General features: G+C 32.9%; 1 protein-coding gene across 2 annotated transcripts in view; it reads left to right on the top strand.

Moving 5' to 3' along the window:
• LOC129960787 (protein timeless-like) overlaps positions 1 to 15,887 on the top strand; it is a 145,410-nt gene that overhangs the window by 58,590 nt on the left and 70,933 nt on the right. For both annotated transcript variants that reach the window (XM_056074431.1, XM_056074430.1), the window contains exons 5-6: positions 2,901 to 3,087; positions 11,303 to 11,454. In XM_056074431.1, the coding sequence (XP_055930406.1) occupies positions 2,901 to 3,087; positions 11,303 to 11,454 (339 nt within the window). The remainder of the gene's footprint in view (positions 1 to 2,900; positions 3,088 to 11,302; positions 11,455 to 15,887) is intronic.

Raw genomic sequence — 15,887 nt, 5'->3', positions numbered from 1 at the left:
TCTTAATAATATGAAGTTTTGGGAGTGGTAATCTGGGAGCCATTTTTCCGTGGACCATATCACCAGATTCTATTATTCGTCTATGTTCAGTGTTCTTGGACATTTGCAATCGAGAAGCTTTAGTAATTTCGCGAACCCAGATTTTTTTTACTTGAAGCCATTTTTTATTCCCGTTCATCACTTTGAATATCCGTCACACGTCGTCTTCCCTGATGAGGTTTTGGCTCATATGGCGTCTAACAAGTTAATACACGATAAATCTTACTTTTAGAACAATTTAAAAATTTTAATATTTCCTTAACAGTCTTACCTAGCAATTTCAAATTCAGAATTTTACTCATTTACTAATTAGAGAGCTGCGCAGAACAAACGACGGCTCTCCTTTTCCTACAACGTATTTATTAGGCACCAAATCAACAACGTCATGACTATCGATATTTGTGTAAAATTTCATTTGTCTATTTTTTGGGACAGCTGTTGGGATTTCTATTTATTCTACAATTTAAAATTTGGCATTAAATATACGCAATAGAACTGCTGTTTTTTTATATAATGGGTATAATATCTATACAATAAATTGTATCGAAATCCATCATACACAACAAAATATGTAAGCAGAATACAAGATTCTATAAACGTTTGGGACAGAGTGTATATTTATTTTTTAAGTCAACCAAGTTCATCACTGAAGTCGGATGGCATTTTTAGTCTCTCTCTCTCGTTCTGTCTTTAGAACGTTTTGTTCTAAAGTCTCGCGTCCATCAAAATGATTGATTTTTCTTTGTCCATTGATATCTGTGCATGAATGATTCTTGTTATTTCAATGTCAGTCCGAACTACGGATTATTTTTAGATTGATGTTTCCAGATTCCCTCTAAATCATATTAAGATTTATTTTCCATTAAGGCTTGCTTCCTTCACGCTTATTTCTCTTTTTTGCCTTTGTGAGAAAACTAAGCTTTTATTTGAGATCCTCATTATCAAGAGTTCCGCTTGTTGTGCATTAAAAAATTTAAAATTTTTATTATTGTCTCAATCTCTTATGTAGATTGTAATTTTTGTTAATTTTTTTTCATCAGAAAAACATTTTGATAAATAATACATGTATGATTATGAATACACGAATTTGATAAGTTCGAGAAATCATTATCATGCAAATAATATTAATGGAATCTTAACTGCGAAGTTACTTTCTTTTTTACTGCTCAATGAGATTTCTTCGGTTAAGGAAAAAGAAAAATTCGAATTTTTCTTTTTTTATGTTAAAAAAGGAAGCTAAAATTTAACCGTTTTAACTAATATTCTTATCATTTTAATTAAGTAATCGTAATCAATTGGGCGATAACATAACTAGGAAAAACATTTTTATACTATAGTTAAGAAAAATTCGTTTCTGAAAGTGAGTTAATTTTCTGTTTTCTCCTTAAATTATACTTTTTGGAACTTTTTCTTAAATACAGCTATTTTATTTAAGTTTAAAAGCCTTTCTTTAAATCTGTTTGTTTGCGCTGTTATGGTGCTACATGATTGAACTGTGTTAGTTGTGAATTGTTATTGTGCTATTCTTTTTAAGTACAGGATGGGCAAAAAGTCCGTGAAACTTTAAAAATTCATAAAACCTGAAAAAATAACCAAAATAAAAAACGGTTTGCAAGTTTAGCATTGATAGGTCACGGGACTTTTTTTAAGACAAGAAAAAAATTAGAAGAATAGCAGATAGATGGCGCTGGTACGAACTATTAAGGTGGAAATATGTAAATGAGACAGGCGATTATAAATACTTACGCTCTTGATTCAAAATAATAGTCTTGCCATGAACTGTTACTGTCGGATGCCGTAGAGAGAGAAGAAATAGCGAGGTGGATTCTCTTTCCAAAATTGAGTAAGATTCCGCCTGGGTCATTAAAATCTTGTGGACAGAGGAAGCACATTCTTCTCTCCATGACAACGTTAGTACACATAACTGTCGCATCTGGGCGACGTCAAATCTGCGAGTGTACACTGAGAAACCACTGCATTCCCCCACAGTCACAGTGTGGTGTGGGTTCATAAGTTCCTTCATGATAGCACCCTTCATCTTTGAAACACAATGTCCAGTAAATGGGTGAAAAATGGTGAAAGTAAATGCCCAGCATTATTTAACGCTTCTGTGCGAAAGGTTTGTTCCATGTTTGTGTGAAAAAGAGCGCCTTCTATACTGCTACGTTTGTGCAAGATGAGCAACAAGTCACACAGCTATCCAGTCAAGGAATGCCTGATACAGACATTCGGAGAAGAGAATCATTAGCAGACATTGCAAGTTTCCATGACTTGCTCGGTCTCTAGATCAAACACCAGAAGACTTTTGGCTATGGGAAAATTTTAAATCTCCGGGTGTATCGATCCCGTCCATCCAATCTGTTCGGAAGTGAACAATGCAATCCGCCGAGAGCTTTCATGTATACAGCCGGACATGCTGCACGCTGCCGTTGCTGGATTTGTGACACGCCTGCAATATTACCTGTGGTGGTGGACATGTTGAATACATATTTCTATAATAAATGATGTGGTATTTTTGTTATTTGCATGTATTTTCTTTACATATGTACAAAACGCCACCTATTGGCCGATTTTTGAATCTTTTTTTCTTATCTTAAAAAAAGTATCGTGACTTATCGGTGCTAAACCTGCAAACCGTTTCTTATTTATGAATTTTTAAAGTTTTTACGGACTTTCTCAACCACCCTGTATATGGTCCGAAGTCACGTAGGTGATAATTAATGTTCGGTTGAAAATGAAGATCCATGCCTAGTAATCAATGAATTTTTTTTTCGTTTGTCATTATTAGAATTGTAGTTGGAATTCGTCTGTTCATGATTAAATATTATGATTGTTTAAGAATAATTATTTTTTGATTACAGAATTCTTGTGAACTTAAGTCTACCAATTGAGTATCTTATTATACCAAATGGAACAGTGACGGGGCCGAGATATGAGAATATGAAAAAACAGCTTGCTATTTCTTCATTGGCTATCAAGAAAGCCTTTCTAGATGTATCTGCGACATTATCTCTTGTTACCGTTCTAAGGGAAACGATGATAAAATCTGTGAGTATATATCTTGTGTTACATCTGTTATGTGTTGCCATACCTTTGATTGCTTAATATTTAATTACATATATGAATCGAAAAGTAATACACAATTAACTGTGCTGGATAATGTTAAGCATTAAAAAAATCAAATTTTATGGGTAGAAACATCAATTATTTGCCATCTCATTTCGAACTAAATTTAATTCTATTTTGTTGCCATTCCATTTCCATTTTGTTGTTTAATCTACTATAGATGATAAATGCCACACCCTGCTACGCCAATATACAGTGATCGAATTCCTCTTAGCTGTTTCGGAGAGAAAGCTTTCTGAATCATCTTATCTAAAGAAAACACGATTTGCTAGGTTACTCAACCAATTGATTACGACATTCTTTTGAAATCAGTAGTCTCACAGACTTTCTGGATCGTAGAATAATTATCATTTAACAATATTATTCGGCTTCGGATAAGGTGCCTCATATCCTGCGAACAAAGATGTCAGAATTATACAAAACAGACAACAATATATTAGGTGCTTGCAAGTATTTTGATCATTTTTTCACTTTAAAAAGGCATTTATTGAAAAAAATTGGTACAATATATATCATTCAAAATATTTTCCATCATTTTCTACGACATTTTCCCATTTTCATCCAATAAGTCTTGCAATTGATTGTATTTGAATTTTTGGCCTTCCAAGCCGTGCTTTGTCATTGACATCGAAATCCCCACTCTTAAATCGTTAAAACCAAAACCGGCAATTGGGATATGACGGAGCAGTATCACATAAGTTTCTAAAAGTGTCTGATGGGCTTCGGCAGCAGATTTCTTCAAATCAAACAAAAAAAGCAATGAATGCCGAAAATGCAATTTGGAACGTTCCATGATTAGAATCTTTAAACACTGAATAACTCAATAATACTAAATGGAAAACTTTCAAAATGATAACTGTGTTGTGGCTTATCTCACCTGGTCGACAGTAACATCAAACCAAGTCCATGAGCCCGAACGCCTTCAAACAATGTAACACTGCCTCAGGACTCGAGAACAGCTGGCTTTTATTGAAACCGATGTAGGCCAAAATGTGGGCAGGAGCAGCTTGAGTCGCATTGCATTTTGGACACAGGGGATAAACTTTGTTGCCCGTCACATAACGTTGTACACGAGTGTGTCCACTTAGAAATCTAGCGAGTATTGTCTGATCGCGGCTGTTGCCAACTCCAATTAAAACTGCACCAGGGCGACTTTCGGCATACCATTCATGCATGGGGGCCCTCCTCCAAGAAGAACAAATATCTTACCTGCACCTCGTGGTATTTTCTGAAAAAGTAAGGCAGCCACCTTGAGCAGTATCCTTATGGCTGCCCTCTTGGGCCAGACCATCAGCAATTTCATTTTCGTGAATATTCACATGCGACGGAACCCACTGAAAGGTGATCTTAACATTGGTAATCAGGCGATTCAAAAGCCGGTGATGTTCCTAGTCGTGCGGTCCCCATGCCTCCACCATTCAGATAAATTCTGAATGGAGCTTCGGGTGTCACTCAGAATCCAAATGTCAGTGCAAGCATTCTCAGTTAAGCAAAATTTCAAAGCCTCCTCAATAGCTGTTAATTCTGCACGGAACATTGAGCAATTGTCGGGGTTTCTTACACAGATCCCAATGCCGTCAGTATAGATCAGTAACGCATCACAAGGGATTTTATCGATAGTCTCCAAAGTAAGCTGTCTAAGATATTCCGGGTGGTGTGTGCTCTTGTTAGTGTATGAGCTCAATTCGGTCTTGAAAAAGACCCGAAAATAGAATGAATCAGCAGCATCCGTACCACAAGCTAGTGAGACGTATTTTACTTCGTTATGCAGCCAACCCTCACTTTCAGCATGGCCAAGCGGACTTTCTCTCTTCGAAGCGGTGATTATTACTCCAATTGCGCACATAACTAGACGTTCTGTGCTGGTCACCGTAGCTGATGAGTTTGGCAAAGTATTTAGCTAAGAGATATTTGCTACGTAGTCTGAGAGGTTGCAAGTCAGCTTCATACAATATCCCTGGGGCAACTATTGCGGAGGCCAGTGATGACTCTGGTAGCAGAGAGTTGACCCTTTCTAGTTTATCGAGGTTGCCAGAAGAAGCAATCTGATAGACCTGTGCACCATATTCAAGGATGGGACGAATAAGGGCAATATAAGTATTTCGAAGGGTCCGAGCATCTGCTCCCCAGTCTCTACTAGAAATGTATTTCAAAATTTTCAGTCTCTCTTTTCCCCTGAGCACTAAGTTGTTTATATGGGCATGACCGAGAATCTCTTGATCTAGGATGAATCCCAGATATTTGGGATGTTTTTCACAATTCAGTCGTCTACCCAGTAGATAAATATCAGGCTCATAGTCCTCTATTAGTGGTAAAAATACTTGAAACAGACTTTCAGGGATTAAGAATGATTTTATGCTCCGCAGCAAACTCTTCTAGCCGAAGAAGGAAAGAATTAATATTATTCTGAGCAGTAGTTAAGCTTATATTTCTACTCCAGATTATTATATCGTCAGCATATAATCCCATACTGTGATCAGAATTGGCCTCAGCCTCAATTCCAGCAATAAACAAAGAAAACAAAGTAGGGCTGAGTACAAATCCCTGTGGGATACCCTGGCTCAATCTAAATTTTCCTGACACGGTGTCTCTAAACTTCACTGTAATGTACCTGGCCTTCAGAAAGTCAGCAATCCAAGGCAGAATTCTCCGCCTTAACTTAAAAATACTGTAAAGTTTGCACTTCCAGACCCTGTCAAAGGCTTTGGATAAATCAAGAAAGGTAGCCACAGTATAATTTGTGGGTTTGAGATTGTGGGCATCCCTAATCTTCTGGTTAAAATATAAAACCTGATGCATCGTGCAATGTCAATTTCTAAAACCAAACTGTTCGGAAGGAATTAAATTGTTTTCATAGAGATAGTTAGGAAGCCTACGAAGGACAATCCTCTCCATGAGTTTGCACGAGATGCTAGTAAGGGCAATTGGGCTATAACTGTTAGGATCATTATCCGGTTTATCTTGTTTTCTAATAGGAACGATAAGGGCTTCTTTCCAATCCCTAGAGAGTTCTCCAGCATACCAGGAGGTATTAAAAATATCAAGCGAAAACTCTTGCCCAGTTGACTCAAATTGACTAACATTTTTTTGTTTGTTCTCTATGTATAAACTCCTTGTGTGCCAACAAGTATACCACAAGGCTTACAGATGTAAGTCAGTACGTAATTGACAGTAAAATAAATTTCAAATATAAGATCGCAGGCACAAATGCAACAACAACAAAAAAAAAAAAAAAAAGGGGAAAACAAGCAGATACACAAACAAAAGCAAAAATGAAACAAAATTGCTCACATAGTAACAGAAACATACAGTAATTGATATAAAACAATTGAAGAAGCATGATCAAATAAAATATTCAAAATACAAATACAAAAGTATATATGCAGATATATGTAGGCAAACACACTGAAGTAAGGTTTAAATCATACGAGGAAAAATACTATTAATATATGTACGAAAGGAAATGAAAGATGATTTACACTATACAAAGGCAGATAAATGAGGAGACCAAGCTATATTGTTTTTTCGAAGGCAGTTCTTGAGTTTACGTCTTTCCGGAATAAACTTGGTGCATTCAAATATCAAATGCTTGACATCCTGGACTGCACCACTGTAGCACGAACACCTATCAATCGGCGACAAATTGAATCGTTTTAAATATGCTTTAAAGTTTCCATGCCTAGTCAGAAACTGGAATTGACTAACATTTGACCATGAATACCATCCATGTCAGGCGATTTATTAAAATCCATCTCATGAAAAGCGATTTCCAGCTCATTCATTGTAAAATCCCTGTAAAAAGCAGAATTTCAACCTCTGGAGTTACAGTGGTATTTATGAATAAAATCTCTTGCTGATTTTGCTATCAGTTTGTCTTCAGAGTTAAAAGAAAGTCTGCTCTCCTTCTGATAATGTTTATCCAACAAGTTTGCAGCTTCCTTGTCACTACACAAAGAGCCATCAGTGTGGTAAAAAGTATTGGTTTTTTCGACTTGGGGCTGCATTCTATCAATGTTCTTTGCCAGTTTCCAAAGTTTTGTGTTAAAAATACGTGAGTCAAGACCTTTACACAGATTATTCCAACGTTCTCGTTTGATTTCTGAGTACAGTTGCTTAATCTTTGCATTAATCAAATTTAAGTCAGTGCCAGGAGACTGAGAGGACAAAAAATCTCTCTGTAAAGCATTTCTCTTATGTAAAAGAGGCAAGAGTGCCTCACTACTGTGGACTAAGTTAGGTTTATAGTTTTTCCTATTGCCTCTGGGAATAGCCACACAAGCGGCACTTTATATAGAATCCCTAAAAAGCTGCCATTTAGTGTCAAGGTCACAAAGAGGCACATCCCCAGACAACGAACTATCCAAAGAGGTCTTGGAAGACTCCCAATTAGCCTTTTGAAAATTCCAAAAAAGGGCATTTTTGCTATTTGGGTATTTTGTGCAAGTGACCAAGCTCTGTGAGTAGAGGCAAATGGTCATTCACGACAGAATCCAGCACAGTCCAGCTACAGCTTGAAAAGATATCTGGACTCGTAAATGCAACATCTAAAGCATCATGATTGTTATAGCTATATGAGCAGTAAGTTAGTGTCCCGTCATTCAGGACATGATAACTGTAAAGTAATAGTAAATTGGTAAAATCCAAAACCATTGTCATTTAGATACTTCACGTGTTTACGAATAAATGTCGCTGACTGAAATGAATGCAAGCACCTACTATATCACGGTAACGCACGAACACGTGTTGTACACATGCACTTCATAAAATTAATCGGAAATTCGCATTGGTGTCGCTACTCCCAAGCAGAACTGTTGTGGTGCCATCGTATTTTTCTATGGATGATTGAATGCTTATATGTTTGGAAAACTATTTCGAGATTACAATGAGCTCATTACATGTGTAAAAAAAAAGTGCATAACCAACCTCAAGAGGTTTACGAACTTGCATTCTTATTTTGGAAACAAAGATTCTACAATTCAGTGAAGCAAATAGATCATATGATGAGTGAAATTTCCAAAGAATAAAAGGACCAATGCTACTACCTGCGAAATTTCACTTCTAGTACTTATCTATCATTACCGATCTATAATGAATTGTGTATTATTTTTTGACCGCGCTTTGACATAAAGAGTCGTTGGAAATACGTGTATGTATAGCACGTTAATATATGCTATAAATATTTCATTATTTCATATTTGCAAATTTCTGGATAGAATATTAGATTATATTATTTCTTTGTGTAGTTTAAACGTATAATTTTATTAAACAATGTATCACACAGCCGTTAGATTTATTTTTTTAGTAGAATAATTTAATTTGAAAATGCTTCTAGAAAGTTCTAAAAAGCTGCAATTTATTTCGATTTTTTTTAAAAATATTTTTAGTAATTTTTTAAAATTAAAACTTATGTTAATATCAATTTTTTTTTATTTGGCCAGCATATTTTCATATGAATAAAACGAACCCTCTGGTAGCCAAGGATTAAACAGAGAGAAAAAAAATTGTTTTATATGAAAATTCATTTGCAGCGTAAACTGTATTTACAGGTTTTATGATTTTACTATTGCATTCTTTAAATACCTGAATTATTAGTTCCATCTTTTTACTAAAAATGTGACTTATCCAAACACGTTTCACATTCGTGTAAATGTTCTTTGCGGTTAAAGAAAAGTATGTGTATTGAAAAAATTTCGATTTCTGCTAATATCATTCCAACAATCTTATTTATTACTGAATATTCTAATCTTTCTTATATTCTGAATTTTAAAAATATTGAAGCACGATGAAAAATGGGAAAATAACTGCGTTAAAGAACCTACGTTTCTATCTCTTGTGATCTAAAAAATTAAAGAAATAAAAAACTCAATACTTAAAATTAAAATTATCAAATGCAAAATTAGAGCAAGATTTAGTAAATTCGATACTTAATATTTCCCCTTTCATTAATTTCATTTTTCTTACGAATCAATATTGTTAATCTGTCTGGTAGAGGACATTTCCTCTATTTTAAAAATTATGCTCTCACATGGATATCAGATCTATCACTGGCTGCATTCTCAGGCTCATTCAGTTCACATTACTGGCCACTAAACATTCCAGTTGGAAATTTTGTAAGCATATTTTCCTTTCGTAAATGAGAATAAAGTAGTTTGTCTGTAATTCATAATACTCCTAAATAAAAAGAAAAGAAAAGAAAGAATGTTACGACATGAATACATATTTTCATACTTAATGGATTTTAGACAGTTTCCAGTTCCATTTGCCAATTAAGGGATTTAGATAGTTTCCAATTGTGAAGATCCGCCAATCAACACACGGCGTTTCATCAAAATGGTCTGGTTAACAATTTGGCTGGCGTAAAATGTTGCAACTCAAAACTTCACAACTCGATCAGTTTGGGTCTCAAAAGTTTTTTTTTTTTTTAGCTTTCTTTATTGTTTAAAATGTTTAACAAATTGCGCCAAGAATATTTCACTGAATTAGAACTGAATAAAAATTTAGATTTTCGTAGTTTTTTTTAGCAGTACATTTATCTATCCAACATAAAATTATGCTGCTTGCCATTTAGAGAATTTTTCCAAAGGAAATAAATGTGTATCTCTAACAGTTAGAAATTAGCTGTTAGGCCACAATTAGAGTATGTAATAGTTGCATAAATAATTATAAAAGTATGAATTTTTTAGTAGTAAATGAACTCCACTAGCCTTCAAAAGTTGAAATACGTTTGAATATCTTGCTTTCATAATTTATGAAATGTTTCTATGAATGCTTGCTAATCAATTTTATTTGCGAAGATATGGTAATGTGTCAGAGGAATCTTGTATCTGATTCGTTAAAATGGCAGGGGATCGTGTGGATGGAAATAAGTTTGACATGTAACGTACAAATGGCTGATGCTAGAAAGCTCAATTATCTCGCATTATGGCCCCCAAACTCTGGAATCGGCTTCAATCTAAATTTCAATTTCGAGAAAACATTGTGTGTGCGCCTCTCTTACTTGACGACAGGAAAATGCCGGTTTATGTTGGACCAAAGAGCACTTTGAATGGATCCACTGCAGTGAGGTCACTGAGCACTTCGCAGGATTACCTCAGAAGACAGGTAGCTGCTGTAGTTACCCCGCCTCCCACCCCGAGGTAGTTAAATGAACTTGAAACAAGCGCTTCGTGAATGATCTTTAATTCCCTTTTTACTTTCTCATATATAAAGTATAGAGAAAGTATTATAATCGCCAAAAAATTCAGTTACGAGATTGTGACGTATCTCCAAGTTTTAAACCTTCCTGAGTGTGAAAAACACATATTTGGAAAACGTCTGTCTGTCCATCTGTGACAAAGATAAAAGGTTTTAGGCTAGACGGAGGATATTTGTTATATGGCTTTTGCACCAAATTTGTCGATTCTTTTCGATTTTTAACCAAAATACATTCAGAGGAGTCTGTCTGTCCTGCTGTTTGAATATAAGTTAACACGATACGAAGAAAGTTTGAGGGTAAAATTCGGTGCACAGATTTAACATCTGTAGGAGAAACCTATCTTTGACTCAAATCCAACTAAAGATTGATGTCAGTCGGCCTGTACTTCCAGAAGCATATAAACGCGATAACACAAAAACGCAATGACTTAAATATATATAATTTTGTATGTGATTTTGTGACTGAAATTGTAGCTCTTAGTCCAATTTTGGTTTCAGTCGGAGAGTATGCGAGATAGTTTTTGAGAAACCATTCCCACTGGTTGATATTTGTCAATGTAGTTGAAAGTATTAAAAGTCATTGCTGTCAATGCTTTACAGTTAATGGAGGACACATTCCTTCTCAAAATTCATTTATTTAGATTTTAAATAGATATATTTCTTTCATCATTTATTGGAATGGAATTTTATATCATAAATACGTAATAAATTAATTATATTTAATACTAAAATTGGATAGAATTCGATAAATGTCTAATATGCAATTGCTACAATTTCCCTGTTTTTATGTTCATTATTTTGCAAATTAGACATAAAAGAATTGGTCGTACCTTTAACTTTTGAGAGACAGTGTAATTTAACTGACATAAAGAAATGAAACATTGTAATATTTTCAAAATCTAAGAACACAATACAAAAGCGTTTTCGATTATTTTTAACCTAGGAAAAGCATATGATACCATTGAAGGAAGAAGACTGTAATTATCTGAAGAATTGTCTGCTCCTCATCAGAAATCTTTTACACATACCAGAGCGTAATGTAATCTTGGATCCAAAATTTTGTGAATGGCGTTCTGTGCAAAGCAAATTGATATGGTGAGTGTTTTTTCCCCTCTGTTACTTTAACCTTAAGGATGTTTGAATGGAATCTTTTTTCTCGCATTTCTGGCATTAATTAACTTTTCAGTGTACGTTGTTGTTTTTTCTTATTGTTTTAATATAGTGTTTCATTCATTTTCTTGTATACTGTACGCAAAAAACGAAAAATAAATAAATAATTGAATGGAAAAAATTTATATTGGATGATTTGTTTTCTTTGTTACGAAAACTAGCCCTTTCAGAAATAAAGAAAAATGCAACGTTATACGGCTTTTATTTTCAGAATTCACATTGTATGATTACGTGAAGGAAATATATAAATTATGAAGCTGTATTTATCACTAAATTTCAAAAACGAAAGCATAGCACATAAGGAAAGAGTACACTAAAGAGGGATAACTTTGCCACATTTTTTTCTTTTTTTCTTTTTCATTTGCTTTTAAGCCAATAAAGTAGACAAATAATTCAAAACCATCAATTGTCTGGATATATATATTTCTACATTCTTCGGAAGCATGACAATTTAACCCTTTCTAGGCCCTGGGAAGTATGCTTCCCACCAAATTTATCAATCTTTGTATGAAATTATGTAGATTGGCATAAGTTCTGACAAATGTTTTTAGAAAGATAGAAACTTAGATGCTTCAGTTCTTTATCTCACACAAAATGATGTGTCTTGGTTTGTCACTTAATTATTAATTAACCAAATTAATTTATCAAATTAAATTTATCTAATAAGCTAAATGAATCCCTTTTCTTATTCTAATTTCAAGCCTAAAAATATTTTAACATAATATGATTAGAAAAAAATGGCCCTTTAAAGGGTTAAGTAAGCATTTATATGTTAAAAAGATAAATAAATAAATAAATATAGCATTAGGGATATAGGTGCAAAATTGACAATCTTGAAACTGTGTTAAAACCGCTCGAAATCCCCGAAAACATCAGAAAAGAAAAATATTTTTAAACAATGAAGATACTTCACGCATTTATATAAATTTATTCGAAGGAAAAATTCGCGAAAATATCCGAAGCATAAAAATTTTACTGTTTAAAATTCACCTACTTCAGTCTTTTTACAATTTCTCAATAAAGATAAATTTCTTGCATCGTTCATCCTATAATCATAAAAAAGGTATTTTTAAGGGCCTACTATTAAAGACTTTGGAATTCAAAAAATTCGTCAGAGGTCGTTTATGTATTGAAATGAGAGCAAGCTTCAAAATTTCCACCAATTTTTCTCATCAAATTTTAAAACTTCATCATAAGTTATTCTCAGAGACCAAATTTCATTACTGTAGCTCAATTCATTTCGAAATTATGAGCTAATAAAATTTTAACTTTCTAATTTCAAAATTAAATTTTGAACTTTTATTCATATCTTAAAAACTTATTAAGATATTGATCTAAACTTTTTTTGTTATGAAAATGTAAGTTATTCTACACGTTTTGCATACTATTTAACACGAAAAAGCTATTTTCAAATTGCAAAATATTTAAATTTTGGCATAAATCGGACAAGACCATTTTATGGGGAAGTGCCAAATTTCGGCTCATTCCTATGAGTAGTTTTTCCATTACATTAAATTTTCTGTGTTGCTTCTAAAATGGTGCATTTAGGAGCGCATTCATCATAGAATGCTGCTGATCATGCATTTCTTGTGGTTGTAATACAAAAATATATTTTAAAATTTCGTCAGCGGGAAAAAGTATGAAATCATAGTAAAAAAATTCCATTGCCATAATATTTTATTACCAGTAGCTATTTTTTAATGCGGTGGATAATTTCTATCCTTGTAATAAACTAGTATTTTTACTCGTCAGCTGATATAATGTCACTTGCAGAATATAACAAATTCCAGAGAAATGGGAATTTTATTTTGTAATAAATACTTTATAAGATTTAACTATTTAATTATACAAACATTCTGACGAATTATTTCTCTTAAAAATTTATGGATAACAATTCCATATTTCTTAACAAGAAAAGGACAATTTGCGTTTGTTTAACTTTATTGATGTTCGTTTAGATGCTCAATATTTCTTAAACAAATTTCAAATTTCATAACATTAATCTGCCATAATTGTAATTACTGTAATACTGTGTATAATCACAAATGGAATTGAATAAATTCAGGCATCAAAATATTATTTATTAATGCATTTAACCCTAAAATGCATGAATTTTTAATTCCCTCTGAAAACATTATTTCCTTTATATAATTGTATAATCAATAAAAAATTGGTTAAAAATGCTATGTTTTTTGACAATAAACTAAAGTGTACCAATTGGCTATTACACTATGCAGCAACACCTGTTTTGTGTCTATTAACTTTCCAAATTTTGTGTAAATATTTTTTTTAACCTTTTTATGAATTTTTATAGCATAGATTTATTATATTAGTTTCATATATTTAATATATTACGTTATACAATAAGATATGTTAAAACCATCAAAATATGAGATTTAAATATAGTATCAACATAATCTTTTAAATATAATTCAAATTACTAGTTTAGAACGAAAAATAGCTTTGAAGTTTAAACCAGAACAGACAATTTTATTGTTACATAAATCAAAGCAGTACTCTAGTTAAGGCAGCTTTATATAGACATTAAAGAACATCCTCTTTTTTAAATTTATTTTAGTGATAATTTATAAAACAATTTTTGTTCTTATTCAAGCACAGAGAAACATTAAATTTTTACTAGTTTGATTCTAGTAAAATCTTTGCAGAAGACGACGTTTTATAACGTAGTTTATTCTCAATATGCTCGGCCAATGGCCAATTTTGTCAGACCGAACATTTACTGATGAGTTTCTTGCAGAAACAAATTATCTTTTTGTGGTGTCGACTCTTTCTCGTCTCCATTTGAGGGAAGGGAGTTCGAATTTTATTTAGTTTTTACTGTTATTTTGTATATTATTAGAAATACATTTTATTTTCAATTTTAGTTACAAGTTTATATGAAGAATATAGGTATTTTGTGTTTTGTATCTGATCAAAAGGCAGTTAAATTTTTCATAGATTATTTGTTCGCCTCTGCACAAAAATAATTTTTAGAGTTACTAATCCATCATTGGGAAGTTTCTCATTTACCTCGAGATGTCCATACAATAAACAAACTGAAAACTATTTACGTTCTTCTATGACATTTCATAAAAGAATATTGAGGCATTCATCACCCTTTTTAGCGAAAACGTTTTGAAATGTAGCATTTCATTAGTTTTTGTATAAAAAAATACATCAGATTTTTGACAGTTGTGTCACTTGCTTGAAACTCTTATTAAAATAACTTCCTGTGCGAGTTTTTTCAATTTAACTTTTAATTCTGGCCATTTTATGTTAAATTTCAGTTGTTGAATATGCCTTTATTTCTGGAATAGATGGAAAGTATTAAGTTTTGAAGAATTTATGTATTCTTTTTTCTTTGCTATTGGACAGCAGGATATTATTTTGAAGTGAAAGCACAAGAAGCCAGTCATTCAGTGCTAGGTTTCAAAGTGATCATATTATAAGAGAGGATTGGTAAATTCTCTTTTTTATTTTTCTACTTTCTTCATTGTAAAATATGCAAAGAAAAAATATTTTAATCGCCTGAAAATACGATCTCAAGATTTTGATGAATTTCCATGTCTTAGATATCCCTGAGTCCGAATTTTTTTTAAAGTTATGCCTGCCTGTGAATAATATAACTCAAAACGCAACAAGCTAGACGGATGAAATCTTTCATGTATACTAAACACAAAAATCCTTATTTCTCGCAAAATTTAGATAATCCGTTTTCAGGAACTCTATTTGTCTATGTGCCTTTGTATATGATATTTCAAGAAGCCAAAAAATAGATATCTGAAATTTAACTTCCTATTTTATCATCAGAATTGTAGGTTATTATACTTTTTGAATGAAATCTCTCTTCCTTCTGTGGGTCTGTATGCCCGCAATAATTCAGAAACACAGTGTCTTAGCGAAATAAAATTTATATATATAGGATTTACCACCTATATACTATAGTGCAACTTTTAACTATATTAACTTTTTTGTCGATGTGTGGGTAATTTTCAAATCTGACAGACAAGAAAAAGCGTTTAAAATGTACTCTCGATTTTCTTCATAACACAATAAAGTGCGAAGCTAAATTTTCTTTTAAATTTGTTAAAAGTGTTCTTTTAATTAATATGTTCTTTTAAATCGAATTTTGGGTCTGTTACTGAATCTTCATCATTCGCCAGAAAAGCATCTTTTTGTTATTGCTGCATTGATTTGTGTTGCATTTTATTATGCTGTATGTTAGCACATTGCGTACGGGTTACGAGATTTCTCGTTTTAGCAGGCCGAACGTTGCAGTCGGTTCACGAGATATCTCGTTTTCATGTCTTTTCGGCTAAATCGATGGATAACCAACAGAAGGCAAATATTTAACATAT

Source organism: Argiope bruennichi, chromosome X2 (genome assembly GCF_947563725.1).
Source record: "Argiope bruennichi chromosome X2, qqArgBrue1.1, whole genome shotgun sequence".
Classification (NCBI taxonomy): Eukaryota; Metazoa; Arthropoda; class Arachnida; order Araneae; family Araneidae; genus Argiope; species Argiope bruennichi.
The sequence above is the reverse complement of the archived record's forward strand: the minus strand, read 5'-3'. Positions and strand labels throughout refer to the sequence as shown.